This window comes from Myotis myotis, unplaced genomic scaffold (assembly GCF_014108235.1).
Source record: "Myotis myotis isolate mMyoMyo1 unplaced genomic scaffold, mMyoMyo1.p scaffold_m19_p_3, whole genome shotgun sequence".
Classification (NCBI taxonomy): Eukaryota; Metazoa; Chordata; class Mammalia; order Chiroptera; family Vespertilionidae; genus Myotis; species Myotis myotis.
Window position 1 is genome coordinate 95,073,959 of NW_023416335.1, and position 13,592 is coordinate 95,087,550.

Genomic DNA, 13,592 nt, shown 5'->3' on the forward strand with positions numbered 1-13,592 from the left:
TCAGCTGCCTCCTGCACGCCCCCTACTGGGGATCGAGTCTGCAACGCAGGCATGTGCCCTTGACCTGAATCAAACCCGGGGCCCTTCAGTCCGGGGCACTATTTACGGAGCCAAACCGGCTAGGGCCATGGAAGACACTTGTGTTCTGCAATCACAACGCTCCCCTCCTTTACATCTTACTTGGAGATGCTTCCAGAGATTAAAAGTCGTTAGAGTTGGAGGACAGTAGGCGCTAGTTCTGCATTTCATATAACTGCTGAACTCCGCCAGGGAGAATACACATCTCTAAACGCACAGCTCCACGTAAGGTCGTGTTCAAGGCTGTCCGGGCACCCGCGCTGGGGCAGGCGGGGCGGGGCGGGGCGGGGCGGAGCGGGGCGGGGCGAGGCGGAGGCTCGGCTAACGGTCCTCGCGGGCGGGCGCGTGCCCGCGGGCGGCGTCTCCAAGGCCCTTGCCGCCCGGGAGCGCGCCGCCGCCACCTCCGTGTGCTCCTCCCGCGGGGCCACGGCTTCCTCTGGCGATTCCGCTCGGCTCTGGCGGCCGCCCCGGGACTGCGGCTGAGCGCGGCCGGGCGGCGCCTGTCTACGGATGAGGATCCAGCCTTCCGGGCCCGCGCCCGGCCTCTCGCCGCGGCAGGGCCGGCTGTGACCAGGCTCCCGCGCTGGGGCGGACGCGGGCCCTCGGCGGGGACGCAGGCGATGGGGGGCAGGTAACCCCGCCCGGCCCGGCGCTGGGCCGCGAGCGTGCCTGCCACCGAGCCCGGGAGAGAGGGCGTGCTGGGCGGGCGCGGCCCCTCACGAGGCCCCCACTGAATCCCTTTGCCTTTCGCACAGGCGGCTGCGGGTGACCGTCCTTCCCGGCTGCGTGGGCTGCAGGACCGTGGCCGCTCTGGAGTCCTGGACCGCGCGCGACGTCAAGGAGAGCATCGCGGCGGAGACGGGCTTCCCGGTGTCGGAGCAGCGGCTGTGGCTCGGCGACAGGGAGGTATGCCCGTTCCCTCTCCTCTCCCCGGGGAGGACGGGCCTGCTGTGTGCTGAGGGTGTAGCACATCAATTCGCTCGTTGATAGTGACACTGAATGGGTTTATTCTTGGGACGTGGAAGACAGATCAAGTGGTCGCCCTGGAAAGAATGCTTTGCAAATAATGTGAGCAAAATGACACGTGTGTTCCTCTCACGGTAACTTTTATTGATTTACCATTTCAACTTTGCAGTCCCCCTCCTCCATTTTGTCTGAATCTTCACTTCCTGAAATTAAGATACTTATTTAAAAAAATATATTTTTATTGATTTTAGAGGGGAAGGTAGAGGGGGGAGAGAGAGAGAAACATCAATGATGAGAGAATCATTGATTGGCCGCCTCCTGCACGCCCCACACTCGGGTCCCAGCCTGCAACCTGGGCTGTACCCTGACCGGGAATCCAGTCATAGGTCCAGGCTCAGCCACTGAGGCACACTGGCTGGGCAAGATACTTTTTTGATGAGCATTATAACCAGAGGATTTTTGTTGTTTCCGTGTTTAGAGACATCATCATTGAAGTAACTTAATCATTACAGTACTTATTTTTTCTGTTATACATTTAACATTGGTAAATATCTTAACCTTTTTACAGCTTAGAAGTTACCCCCCAGTTTTGAATCACAAAAGTTTAGACTGGAAGGATCTTCAGATACTTTCATGTAGAAGCTATTAGTTTGAGGAGTACTTTTATATTAAAACTTCTAAGATATAAATGAATAATTTAGCAGATCAAACTTTGGAAAATAGGAATATTTCATATTGTTGAATGTATCCTTTAAGGTTGGTGAAACTACCTAAGGGAAGAGTTACATGGAGACATATTGCTGAAAATTAACATTTATCCTAATAAATATCTTCACTTTATTTTTTTTCTATGATAAAAAACACCCCACATCATTTTCAGGACTTAAAGGAGGTGACAAAGAGTTGAACAAATACACAGGGAATACTTAAGCCATAGAGAATGCCATTTTTAGTATTAGATTTCCTTACAATTGACCGAACAGCAGAATGGCAGGTCGGCTGGGGGCGGGGCTGGTGAGCAGGCGGCGCCAGCCCAGCCAAGGCATGTGCCAGCGGGCAGAGAGAGGGGACGGCGATTGGGGGGGCAGCGGCAACCAGCGGCAGAGGGGCGATTGAGGGGGCAGGGGTAGCTGCTCACCAGCCGGTGCTGTCCCCTGATCAGCCCGCCCAGTCGCCTTCCACAGAGGGGGCCAGACTGTGGCTTGGGCCCGCTCTCCACAGGGAGTGGCCCTAAGCTGTCAGTAGGACATCCCCAGACTGTGAGAAGGCACAGGGCCCCCCCTCCGAGTGCACAAATTTTTCTACACTGGGCCTCTAGTCCTATATAATAAAAGCCTAATATGCAAATCAACTGAACGGCAGAATGACCGGTGTACAACTGGTCACTCTGATGTGCACTGACCGCTAGGTGGCAGATGCTCAACACAGGAGCTGCCCCCAGCCTGCAGGCCCCAGCCAAGGCTGGTGTCAGCGGCCCCCCTCCCCCCCCATCACCCCACTGGTCGCCCACAGATCGGCCCTAATCGCCAGCCAGGCCTAGGACCCTACCAATGCACAATTTCGTGCACCAGGCCTCTAGTCTAGTATAAATATTGGTGAAGTGCTTGGTACCTGTGATTTTAATCCCTCAATGTAATCTTGACCTTCTGAGTACCTGGGTCCACTCACTAGTCACTTGCCCACTTAGACCCAGATTTCCTGTTAACCTGTTCTTATGTTGCTCCAGGGATTGGCCCTCTTTTCCAGTTCCCCAACCATAGTTGGTATGCAGACAGTGACTTGAGGACTTTGGACGGAATTGAGGAGCAAAGCTCATCATTCTCACTTCTTTTTCTGCGCCTACTCCTATCTTTTAACCTTCCCTTGTATACTCTGCTGGTTCTATACCCACTTCTTTGGTTATTCCTCTGGCTCTGCTTTGCCCATTTGTCCCCTAGATGTGGTTATAACCAAAGGCTCAGTTGTGGCTCAGTCTTGCCATTAGAAATGTATTTGTAGGTGTCTGCAAAGTATTGGTATGGGATGGTAAACATTTCAGTGATGTGTAGAGGTTTCAGATTGAGTGAGTGGTTCGTGGAGAGGGTCCAATTAGGAAACTTGTGCTAATAATGAGGTAGTGAGGTTTTAGACTATGATTATACAGGTAACACTGAAAGGAAAGGATGCATAGGAGAATTTGAAAAATATAAAATTATGGCAGTTTGGTACCAAGTTGGGGGGGGGGGCAGTGTGGAGAAGGGGGTGAGATGTAGAATAAGGCAGAAGGCCTTGCCAAGGATCTTCAGAAGCCTTGAATGAGATCAGGAAAATAATGGTTCAGTTCAGCATAGATAAACAAGTACAGAAGATACCTAATTTTGGAGGAAAGGTGGTAACCAGTTTGCTTTTGTATATGGTTCAGCTGGTGGCAGGACATAAAAGAGATATGTAGGCAAATGCACAAAGAGGTAGGTGACGTAGATAGATCCTACTGCCAGTGGGTAACAGAGGCTAAATTAATTACCATGTTAGAATCTGCTTTCCTGTTTCCAATGGGAATGGGATAAACGAATTCTAACCAATTCTAAGATCTCTGCTATGTAAGAGTCTAGACTACAGTGATATTCAACAGGCAGATGTGGGTCTGAAGCCCAAGGGATAGCTTTTGGGAAGTAACTTTTTCAGCACATTTCTCTTTCTGTACTTTGTAAATACATTGGGAATATTATTAATATTTATTGAGCTACTGACTGTGTTCCACACACTGTTCTAGATATTTTGTATATATATCATCTCACTAGTGAAAACAAGCTCATGAGTTCATTATTACTACTCCATTTTGTAGACTACTGAAGCCAAGATTTAGAGAGAAGTATCAAACTAGGATTGGAACCCAGACCTGTCTGATCCCAAAGTCTGGACTTGTTAACCTGCCATGCCATAGAGAATCTGTCAGGGTGTCAATAAATAAAAAAGTTAAATGTGAAGTTCTTTAAAATAGAGAAGAGCTTAAACCGTTAAAAATGAACTTGAATGTCAAGGATGGAGCTCCCCCAGAAAACAAGCAGAGGGCACAATTCCCTCCTGATTCAGAGGAGATAGGCTTGTGACTTTTACCAAACTGATGAACTTGGTAATGCTAACATGTGCCATTAAAGGTCACCTTTATAGAAGCACATCTTTCACAGAGGTGGTTTTATTTCCTATTTAATTTAATGCTGTTCATAACCTTTTAGATTTGAATTATTGGCAAGAATTCTAATATTTTAAGGTAGGCAGGAAACAAAAGCTGTTGACAACTCCTTGTCACGCACTGGTTTTGGTTGGTATTGGACATAGTTAGCAGTAGGTACTTATTCCTTAGTCTTTCTGGGTCACCTAGAATCCTCTTTTACTTGTTTCTTTTGCTTTTCCTGGCCTGGAAGTGGCATTTGTCAGTTCTTTACCTCCTGTCCCATGCAGAGACTGAAGCTATTCTTTATAGCTGTGCATCTTTCTGGTCCATTTTCCTGATCCATACCAAATGTGTTTGAGTCTCAAGCCAGGTTTGAAGTATCACTTCACTTTCTTCTCTTTTGATTAAAAATGTCCTCCCTGTCAGCTTTTAAATCTTGAAAACCTCCTTGTGTCCTTGACAACTAAACAAAGGAAAAAGTGTTGGGAGATCCATATTACAATTAAAATTGTATTGTTTGCTTAATAATTTGAAGTTACTGTTTCATAATAAATGAAAATGAGCATCTCGGAGGTTTTTAAGGGAGGCTGAAGCTGGTATGGGCAGAAATCCAGACGTTAAAATTATTTTATAATCACTGTTTTAAAGACAAATATAAAGACTGAAGTGGACTACTTTTTTTGAAATGTATTTTTTTTTTTTTTTTTATTGCTTAAAGTATTACAAAGGGTATTACATATGTGTCCATTTTATCCCCCAGCCCTAGACAGTCCCCTAGCCTCCCCTATCCCCCAATGTCTTATGTCCACTGGTTATGCTTCTATTGAAATGTATTTTTTTTATTGATTTCAGAGAGGAAGGAAGACAGAGAGAGAAACATCAGTGATGAGAGAGAATCATTAATTGGCTGCCTCCTGTACGCCCCACCCTGGGAATTGAGCCCACAATCTGGGCATGTGCCTCCTGGCTTGTAGATTGATGCTTAACGATTGAGCTATACTGGCCAGGCTGAAATGGACTACTATTAAGGTCTTATTGCCTCTGGAGGTGAATAGGACCAATGCTGCTTTTTGCTTGGTTGGAGCAATTAAGGTCCAAAAAAGAATCAGGCCCAAGCAAAATCCCCAAATCTTGGCACTCTCCAGGGGAGAAAACAGATCGCACTGCTCAAGTTATCTTTGCTGCTTGCTTTCTCTTTGGGAGAATCACCTCCTTGTAAATAGGTCACTGATAACAATCTGCCAAAAGCATTCATTGTCAAACTCACATAGCCAGTTACATCTGTTTTTACTAATGTGGTGCTAGTCTGTGTCTTCTTCCTTTTCAAGTCCTCTTTAAGGCCTGGAAACTTTCCTGCATTATAGAATTTTCTCCCTTCCTTCCTTCCTTCCTTCCTTCCTTCCTTCCTTCCTTCCTTCCTTCCTTCCTTCCTTCCTTCCTTCCTTCCTCCCTCCCTCCCTCCCTCCCTCCCTGCCTTTAAATGAACCTTGGCTATATTGAACTGAACTAGTAATCCTTGGCTCATACATGGCTCTCTTTTATTTTATTTTTTATTTATTTATTTTTATGGCTCTCTTTTAGTAGGAATTTAATTAACTAACAATAGAATGAATAACAATAATGACATCATCCAACTGGAGAACTAAACCTGTTGATAGTTTATATTTACCTTTGTGCTTCTTCCCAGCCTGTATACCTGTGTCTCTTCCCTTACCCCTTTGTGTTTAGTATTCTGGTTTTTTTTTTTTGAGTCACTGTAATAGTTTTAACATATGTGTATGTGTGGATATATATATACATATATATATGTTTGTGTGTATGTGTATGTAAGTGTCCATGTGTGTATAACCTAAATATATAAACTAGGTAATATACTGTTTATTTTTAGTTACTTATGAACTTTATAAGAAGTGTATTATTCTATATGTAGAAACCTGGAATTAGATTTTTACACTGAATATTATGTTATGAATATTCACCCAAATTTATGTACAGTTTACTTAATTCATTTTTTTATTGTTGTGTAATATTCCATTGTATTAATATGTCATAGAATTTGGGTAGTTTCTAAATTTTTGTTGTTAAAACAGTACCGCTATGATTATTCTTATCCATATTTCCTGTGCAAGGAGTTTTTACAGGCTTGCTTTAAGATTCAGTGGCGATATGTATAGGAAGTGCTTCATAAACTGGGAATTGTAACACATTCAGATTTGCATGTTAGAGATGGGGACTAGAATGAAGATGATGTACAGAAAGTAAGAAGACCAGATGGGATTGTTATACAAATCTGAGATGTGGAGGGTCTGAACAATTGCAAGTAGAGAACAAGTTAGCTATGAGAAAAGTTGGGGAGGGACATGCTGGTACCCAGAAAGTAATTAATTTGACTGTGGTTTGGTGAGAGAGAGGACTTTTCCCCCAGCTTTCCAATTAAAGTGATGAGATAGAAGATGCCATTAGTAATTGAGATTCAGAGTAAAAGATGAGCGATAAGTGATGGAAGGAAAGCTAGTGATGTCACCTTTTGGTAAGTTGCTCTAGGGATCCTGGAAGATATCAGTGTAAAATGGGTGGTAGACAATTGGAAATACTGAATTTTTGACATGGTAAATTATGTCCTTCACACCTTGTCAAGGAAGTGAAAGGTACAATGGTGATTCTTCAGGTGAGCTTTTGAGTAATGTTTTGCAAACTGCTGACCTGTAAGGAATCATTCCATAGCAACACTTAACAGTGGACCAGTGGGGACAAGGTTATCTGGCTTTGGATTACTTACCTTATTTTCCAAAAAAGGCACTATTACACTGCTCCTGTGGCTTATGATCACACATATTGTACCTTGCCCATATGAGAATCAGACCAAACACCAAAAGGAAAATGAATATCAAGGTGTTTTTCAGGAAAGCCAATTTTAGGAAAGTTGTAGACCAAAGCAGCTTCAGACCTTGGAGTCCTTATTTGCCCCTTCCTTTTATATCATACCTTTATTGTAGCAACATCTGTGTAGCAGTGTTTTCCAAACTATATTTCTAGGAACAATATCCTAGAAAATAAATGAAAAAAAAATCAGTGCTAAATTTGTGAAATACTGCTTATGTAATCCTTTCTGAGAAAGTTACAATACATATTAACATGTTAAATGCCCTAAACCCCAAATTATTCCAATTAATTTAAAACTTTTTTTGTCTTCTATCTGTTGACATCTCATAGAGCTGTGCTCTGAGCAATACACTTTGGAACTGCTAATCAAAAGAATGACTTTGTTTATGATCCTCATTCATTATACAAAATTTAAATTATTTTAAAGCAGAAATATGTGTATCTCTATCTATTAGTAACTATCTTTTAAATTTTTAAAAAAATTTTACTAAATTTTTATTCTTTGAAACATTCACTTCTCCAGAGCAACTTAATTCCTGATAAGAACAGTTAACAAGCATTATATCTTAAGTGCAAAAAAATTTATGATAAAGTTTTGAATTTACAGTATTAGAAACTATATTGCTTTTCATACATTTTATTCATTTCTTTTTTTTTTTTTCAGTTACCTGACTGGATCAAGATTGGAGAACTGACTTCCAAAAATTGTCATCTTTTTGTAAACCTTCAATCAAAAGGCTTAAAAGGGGGAGGTATAACATTGACTTTACCAGGATATTTTGCCCTTTTTAGTTGAATAAAGATTATGTTTTAAAAGTGAAATGAAAGTGTATAATATTGGAATGTGATGCGTGGATATCAGGGCCAGAGGAAAACAAGGGCAGATGGAGTTAGTGAGTTATAAAAATGTGTGGGATATATTAGTCTGTGAAACAGTTGGGGTTTGGTCTTGGTGCATAGTTGTGCAAAAATGATGCAAATAAATTTATAGTGATGATTCTGTTTCTTAAGCACAGACTTATTTTTTACTTATATACAGATTTTTTTGTTGTTGTTTTGTGCATCTGAGAAATTACTTTCCTTCCCCCGTTCTCCTTGTACTTGACTGTCACCTATCTGAAAGAAACCTGGTCAGTCAATTCTAAGAATCTCTAGTTTGGAAAGGCTTAAGGGTATTTGACTGGATAGCCATTGAGATGGTGATTGTGCTGAATTTCAGAACAATCAGATCATCAGTTGAGATTGAGAATATTAAGAATGTCATTATCAGCACCATTAGGTCTGGCTTATAATTTTGCAGCAAAGCACCATTTATTTCAATTGTTTTAGAAAATATCAGCCCTTTCCCCCATTCTCTTTATTTTTTAATTAATAATCGTTTGTGACATTTAGTATATTTAACATATTCTTAAAACTTAATTTGTAGCTAATGAAAAATCTTGAGATTTGGTAAAGTTGAATCTGCTTTACTTTTTTTTTTAATCCACACTTGAAAAATGTTTTTATTGATTTTTTAGGAAACAGGGGGAGAGAGAGAGGGAGAGAGAGAGAAAGAAACAACAGTGTGAGAGAGAAGCATTGATCGGTTGCCTCTGTCAATGGGGGATCGGATGCGTAACCTAAGTATGTTCCCTGACCAGGAATCGAACCCACAACCTTTTGGTGTACAGGATGATGTTCCAACCAACTGAGCCACACCAGCCAGGGCAGAATCTGCTTTACTCTCTACTGAATCTGTTTATTACGTAGAGTTTCATAACCGAGAGCTGCAGTAAAACATGAAGTTTTAACTTGTAGAATTTTACTGTGTCTTGGAATCAAATAACACATTGGTAACAGGCCATGGGATTTTTATTTTAGGTAGATTTGGTCAAACAACTCCACCACTTGTTGATTTTCTCAAGGACATATTAAGAAGATATCCAGAAGGAGGACAGATTCTTAAGGTAGGGCATGTGTTGTGTACGTGTATGAATTTACTTTGATAAAAATGAGGGGAATAAAATTACTTAGAAGTCTTGTTAGTGTTTACATGTTTTAGAATTTTGTCTAGATTTGAATAGCTATACTTATTACCCTCTGCACTTGCAGTGCATTCACAGGATATGTGGGTTGAGAACACAGTCAATATAAATACTTGGGGTTTCAGAGCAAAAGGGACCCACTAAGTTGCAGTAATCAAGTAGTGCTACTCTAGGAACACTTTTTTGTAACTGTATATAATTCTATAATGTAATTTTATGAATTGCATGTGAAACATTGTACAATGGCATTACAAATCTACCAACCAACCAACCACACAAACAAAATAATACAGAATCCGCATTCAGGGGCCATCGACATGTGCTCATTTGACCCCTGGTTTTAGAGGTTTGCTTTTGGGAAGACTTTAATTATTTCAGTTATTTAAAGCTATTTATGATGTATTCTTTTAGTTTGAATACACTCAAAAAAAATAAACAACCATAAAAGAAAGCAATATGGAAGATATTACAAAGATTAGATTTTGTGTTTAAGTTTAGGAAGACACCTCCTTAGTTGTAAAAGATCAGTCATTATGCATTTTCCTTCTCATTAATTTATTTAGTGTTTATTAACAATTCTTTAGTCCTCATATTTTCTAGTTTAGATGGTAAATTTTTAGAAAATAAGGACTAGGTTAATAGTCATACTCAGAGCTGAAAGAGGATTGCTGCATCTTCAGTGATTTTAATAATGACATGTATCATTTAAGAATAGGCATCAGTGATTCACAGAGTTAATTTGCAAACCATTTTTATATTGACATATTAGGAAAGTGAAGATAGGAAGAGTATCTTTATTGGGTTGAAATGGGGGTAGAGAGGCAAAGAGAATAAATTTAAGTTTGAAGATTTAGTTGATGGTAACAGGAGTATTATCAATTCAAAAGTGAGTGATAAATCCTATCAGGAAACAAGGCCACAGTAGTGAGTGAGCTCTTTGGACATTCCTGTAGCTAGCAAGCAGCTGATATTTACTCCTTCCTCTTTGCTTACTGTATATATTTATGTGCGAGCCAGCTGAATATGAATATAATCTTTGTTCCTTGGATGTTTTAGTAGAATTCAGCCGTTTTAGATTTAATAGGAATCTTAGTCTTATGCCTTTTGTGATGTTTGCTGAAAGGTCCAGATATTTTAATAAATCGCCCAAGATTATATGCAAATTGACATATTTATTGCCTCTTCTTCTCAGAATCAGTTTGAGAGAGATCCCCTGAGAAAAAGCATCCCATCCTATTTTTCGTTCAACTTGAGACTGATAGTTGGAGCCTGGGAGTTGGGACTTTATCTCCAGTTTTCTTCATCTCTGCCCCCTAAAATGCACATAAATAAAAAATAGATATCCAAATGAAACCAGGATCCAACCTTGAAAGTGCTCTCATTTTGAAAGTTAACATTATATTTTGCTCCCTTTTAATTTTTATTTCTGATTTATATCATAATAGCCTAATGTAAATAAGATTACTAATTTCAGGGATTCTGTTAGACTAAATAGTGTAGGAACTAGTCTACAAATTATATGAGAAATAGGCAGTTGTGTGAACAGGAGTAATTTGTATTCGATAAGGAAGTAGGTAAGGGCATGTTTCAGGTTGAACAACAGTTGGGTAAGACTTCCCAACCTCTTGGGTTACACCCAGTGAACTACACGTCTTACCTGATCTCAGAACTTGCTCTCAGATCTGTGCTAGTCCCTTATTCAGTTAGAGTTGTCTCATTTCATGTGAGCACTGTCACCTTTTTACTCTGATAAAGGTTTTGCTGTTGGCATTGCTGTCTTCAGTTCTTGCCCATTCCCCCCAACCCACTCCAGGTTTAGTAATACCAAGATGTCAGAAAAGTTAAAATATAGTTCTTCCCAATGTTAGAGGTTTATGAGTGTAAAAATAACAAGATGGGTTATTGTGTTTCTAAAGACCCATCCATTTAAAATGTAACCACCTGATTTGGTTTGGCCTAAATCACAGCTCACCCAGGCAATTGCTATGTATTGACTTTTCTATACTTTAGATAAGGTCCAAAATAAACTAGGGTTAATATCTTTGAAGTTCATTTCAAGTTCTAATGACTATGGTAATGGCTCTAGCAGTTGGACTCTTATTTTAGAGTGTGGAACTCCCAACATGATTTTGGTAGGTGTGCCAAAGTGATTGGGGTTGTTGAGACTGGGGATTTTTTTGAGGCTACTGATGGGTGTAAATCCTGTAGTTTGTCCTTTCCTTTCTCACATGATAGTGCTTTTATTACCCATTCACCCATCTACTTACTTATCCACCAGACAATATTACCATCCTTTTTATGAAAGGAATAAGGCAGTGCTGACCTTCAAAAACTTTCATCTTAGTATAGGAGAAAGACATGCTAACCTCAAGTTTTCAAGATGCAACATACTGTACATATAGACTGATTTTTTTTTTCTAAGAGAAAGGTAAGTTTGGTAAGCAAATGATAAATGAGATCTTTTTTGGTAACTGCTTGAGAATGGGTATTTATCCCAAATGACAAAATAGTCTGTGTAGTTTGGAACTTGAGTAATTTCTTTTGTATGAAGGCTTTGGGTAGGTTGTAAATAAGAGGCAGAGTTGTAAATAGTCTCAGGATTTGTGTTGCAGGCTAAGAATAGCGAGTTAAAAAAAGGCATTGTAAGTATGTGTAATTGAAGAAGGACTCATGGTCTTTTCAACCATACTCATATGTATGTAACAATTACTTTCAGTAGTATCCTCACCAGATCTTAAAGATAATGTTGCAAGCAGTGGGTTTCTTTACTGAAATGTAATTATTTTTTAAATATTACAAGTAAATATAAAGATGGGCAGTAGATTACTGTATTATGAAATATTGTTTTTGGTGTATATCTTGATTAGGAATTAATTCAGAACGCAGAAGATGCTGGTGCCACAGAAGTAAAATTTTTGTATGATGAAACTCAATATGGAACAGAGACTCTTTGGTCAAAAGATATGGCACAATATCAGGGTAAGAATCAATATTTAGGAGTAAGTTTTATGTACTAACAGGTGCTTTTTATTGATTTATAATACTCTGTTTAATGAACAGTCTAATTACCACTCATACATCACTTCTTGGTATATTTCATTCCACTTCAGATGGTTTTCTCTGCTTTTGGTGGGCAGGTATCTCTGCTAGTTGGTATTTTTAGAGAACAAAGAAAAAAATCTCAACACAAAGTAACAAGCAGTGTAAATTCAGTTGGCCCTTGAACAATACAGGCTTAAACTGTGCAGGTCTACTTATATGCAGATTCTTTTTAATAAATATACAGTTTTCCCTCTGTGTCCCTGAGTTTCACATCCTTAGGTTCAAGCAATTGTGGATTGAAAATAGTAATTTTGATCCACAGGTGGGAATATACGAATGCAGAGGACCTACTGGATACATGGTTCTATGCCATTTTATGTAAGGGACTTGGGCATCTTTTTTGGTGTCTGTGGGGAGTCTTGGAACCAGTCTCCTGTGGATACTGAGGGACCATTGAAGTTTTGGGGGAGTCAAAAGTAAAACACAGATTTTCAACTGGGTGCATTGGCACCTCTAATCTCCACCTTATTCAAGGGTCAACTGTACATAAGCCTCTTGTTCTATTTAGTCACTTCTGAGTATCTTACATCGTTAGCAACACAAAAAGATACCTTTTCCATATATATAACACTTCTCTACATTTGGAAAGAAGAGGATTCTGCTTTTAGGATACCCTTGAAATGTTTTGAAGTGGGTTGGAAAGAAATTTTGAAGGAGATAAGAAAATAAGGAAAGCGAACGACAATAAGACAGTGATGGCGAACCTATGACACACGTGTCAGAGGTGACACGCGAACTCATTTTTTTGGTTGATTTTTCTTTGTTAAATGGAATTTAAATATATAAAATAAATATCAAAAATATAAATTTTTGTTTTACTATGGTTGCAAATATCAAAAAATTTCTATATGTGACACGGCACCAGAGTTAAGTTAGGGTTTTCAAAATGCTGGCACACCGAGCTCAAAAGGTTTGCCATCACTGCAATAAGAAAACCATAACCAATAGATTCCTGATACCTCAGTTACACTCTTTGAAGTGTTGTTTTTTAAAAAATCATGATTTTCAGTGCAGCTATGAAGTCAATAGGATGATTGCAAATGACTGTATATTACATAGAAAGTTATTGAGAAAAAGGAGGATCAATTCAGACTTTTTCCTGAACATATTTTTAAAGAGATGTAAGTCATATATTTTTTAAAAATATGTTTTATGGTTCAGGAGGGTAATCAGCATTGTTGTTAAATATTTAAACATTAAACATTTAGTACTTCTTATACCTAATAGATTTATTCTTAGGCCAAATTTGTGACATGAGAGCTGCATCTTTTTATTCTATAAAGAGATGTGGTGAGACATAATACATTAGTCCTAACTCCTGGGACATTTGTGATCTTGGGCATGTCACCTCACCTCCGTTGCTCATGAGAGGATTGAGCCAGTAA

The 13,592-nt window shown here is 39.7% G+C and overlaps 1 protein-coding gene across 3 annotated transcripts in view; it reads left to right on the forward strand.

The window, feature by feature from the left end:
- SACS (sacsin molecular chaperone) overlaps window positions 1–13,592 on the forward strand; it is a 77,110-nt gene that overhangs the window by 20,044 nt on the left and 43,474 nt on the right. For 2 of the 3 annotated variants that reach the window (XM_036298145.1, XM_036298147.1), the window contains exons 1-5: window positions 434–709; window positions 834–984; window positions 7,746–7,833; window positions 8,942–9,027; window positions 11,973–12,084. In XM_036298145.1, coding sequence (XP_036154038.1) covers window positions 699–709; window positions 834–984; window positions 7,746–7,833; window positions 8,942–9,027; window positions 11,973–12,084 — 448 coding nt within the window. In that variant the 5' untranslated portion in view covers window positions 434–698. Of the gene's footprint in view, window positions 1–433; window positions 710–833; window positions 985–7,745; window positions 7,834–8,941; window positions 9,028–11,972; window positions 12,085–13,592 lie in introns of those variants that run through there. The other variant, XM_036298148.1, reaches the window with a different exon arrangement.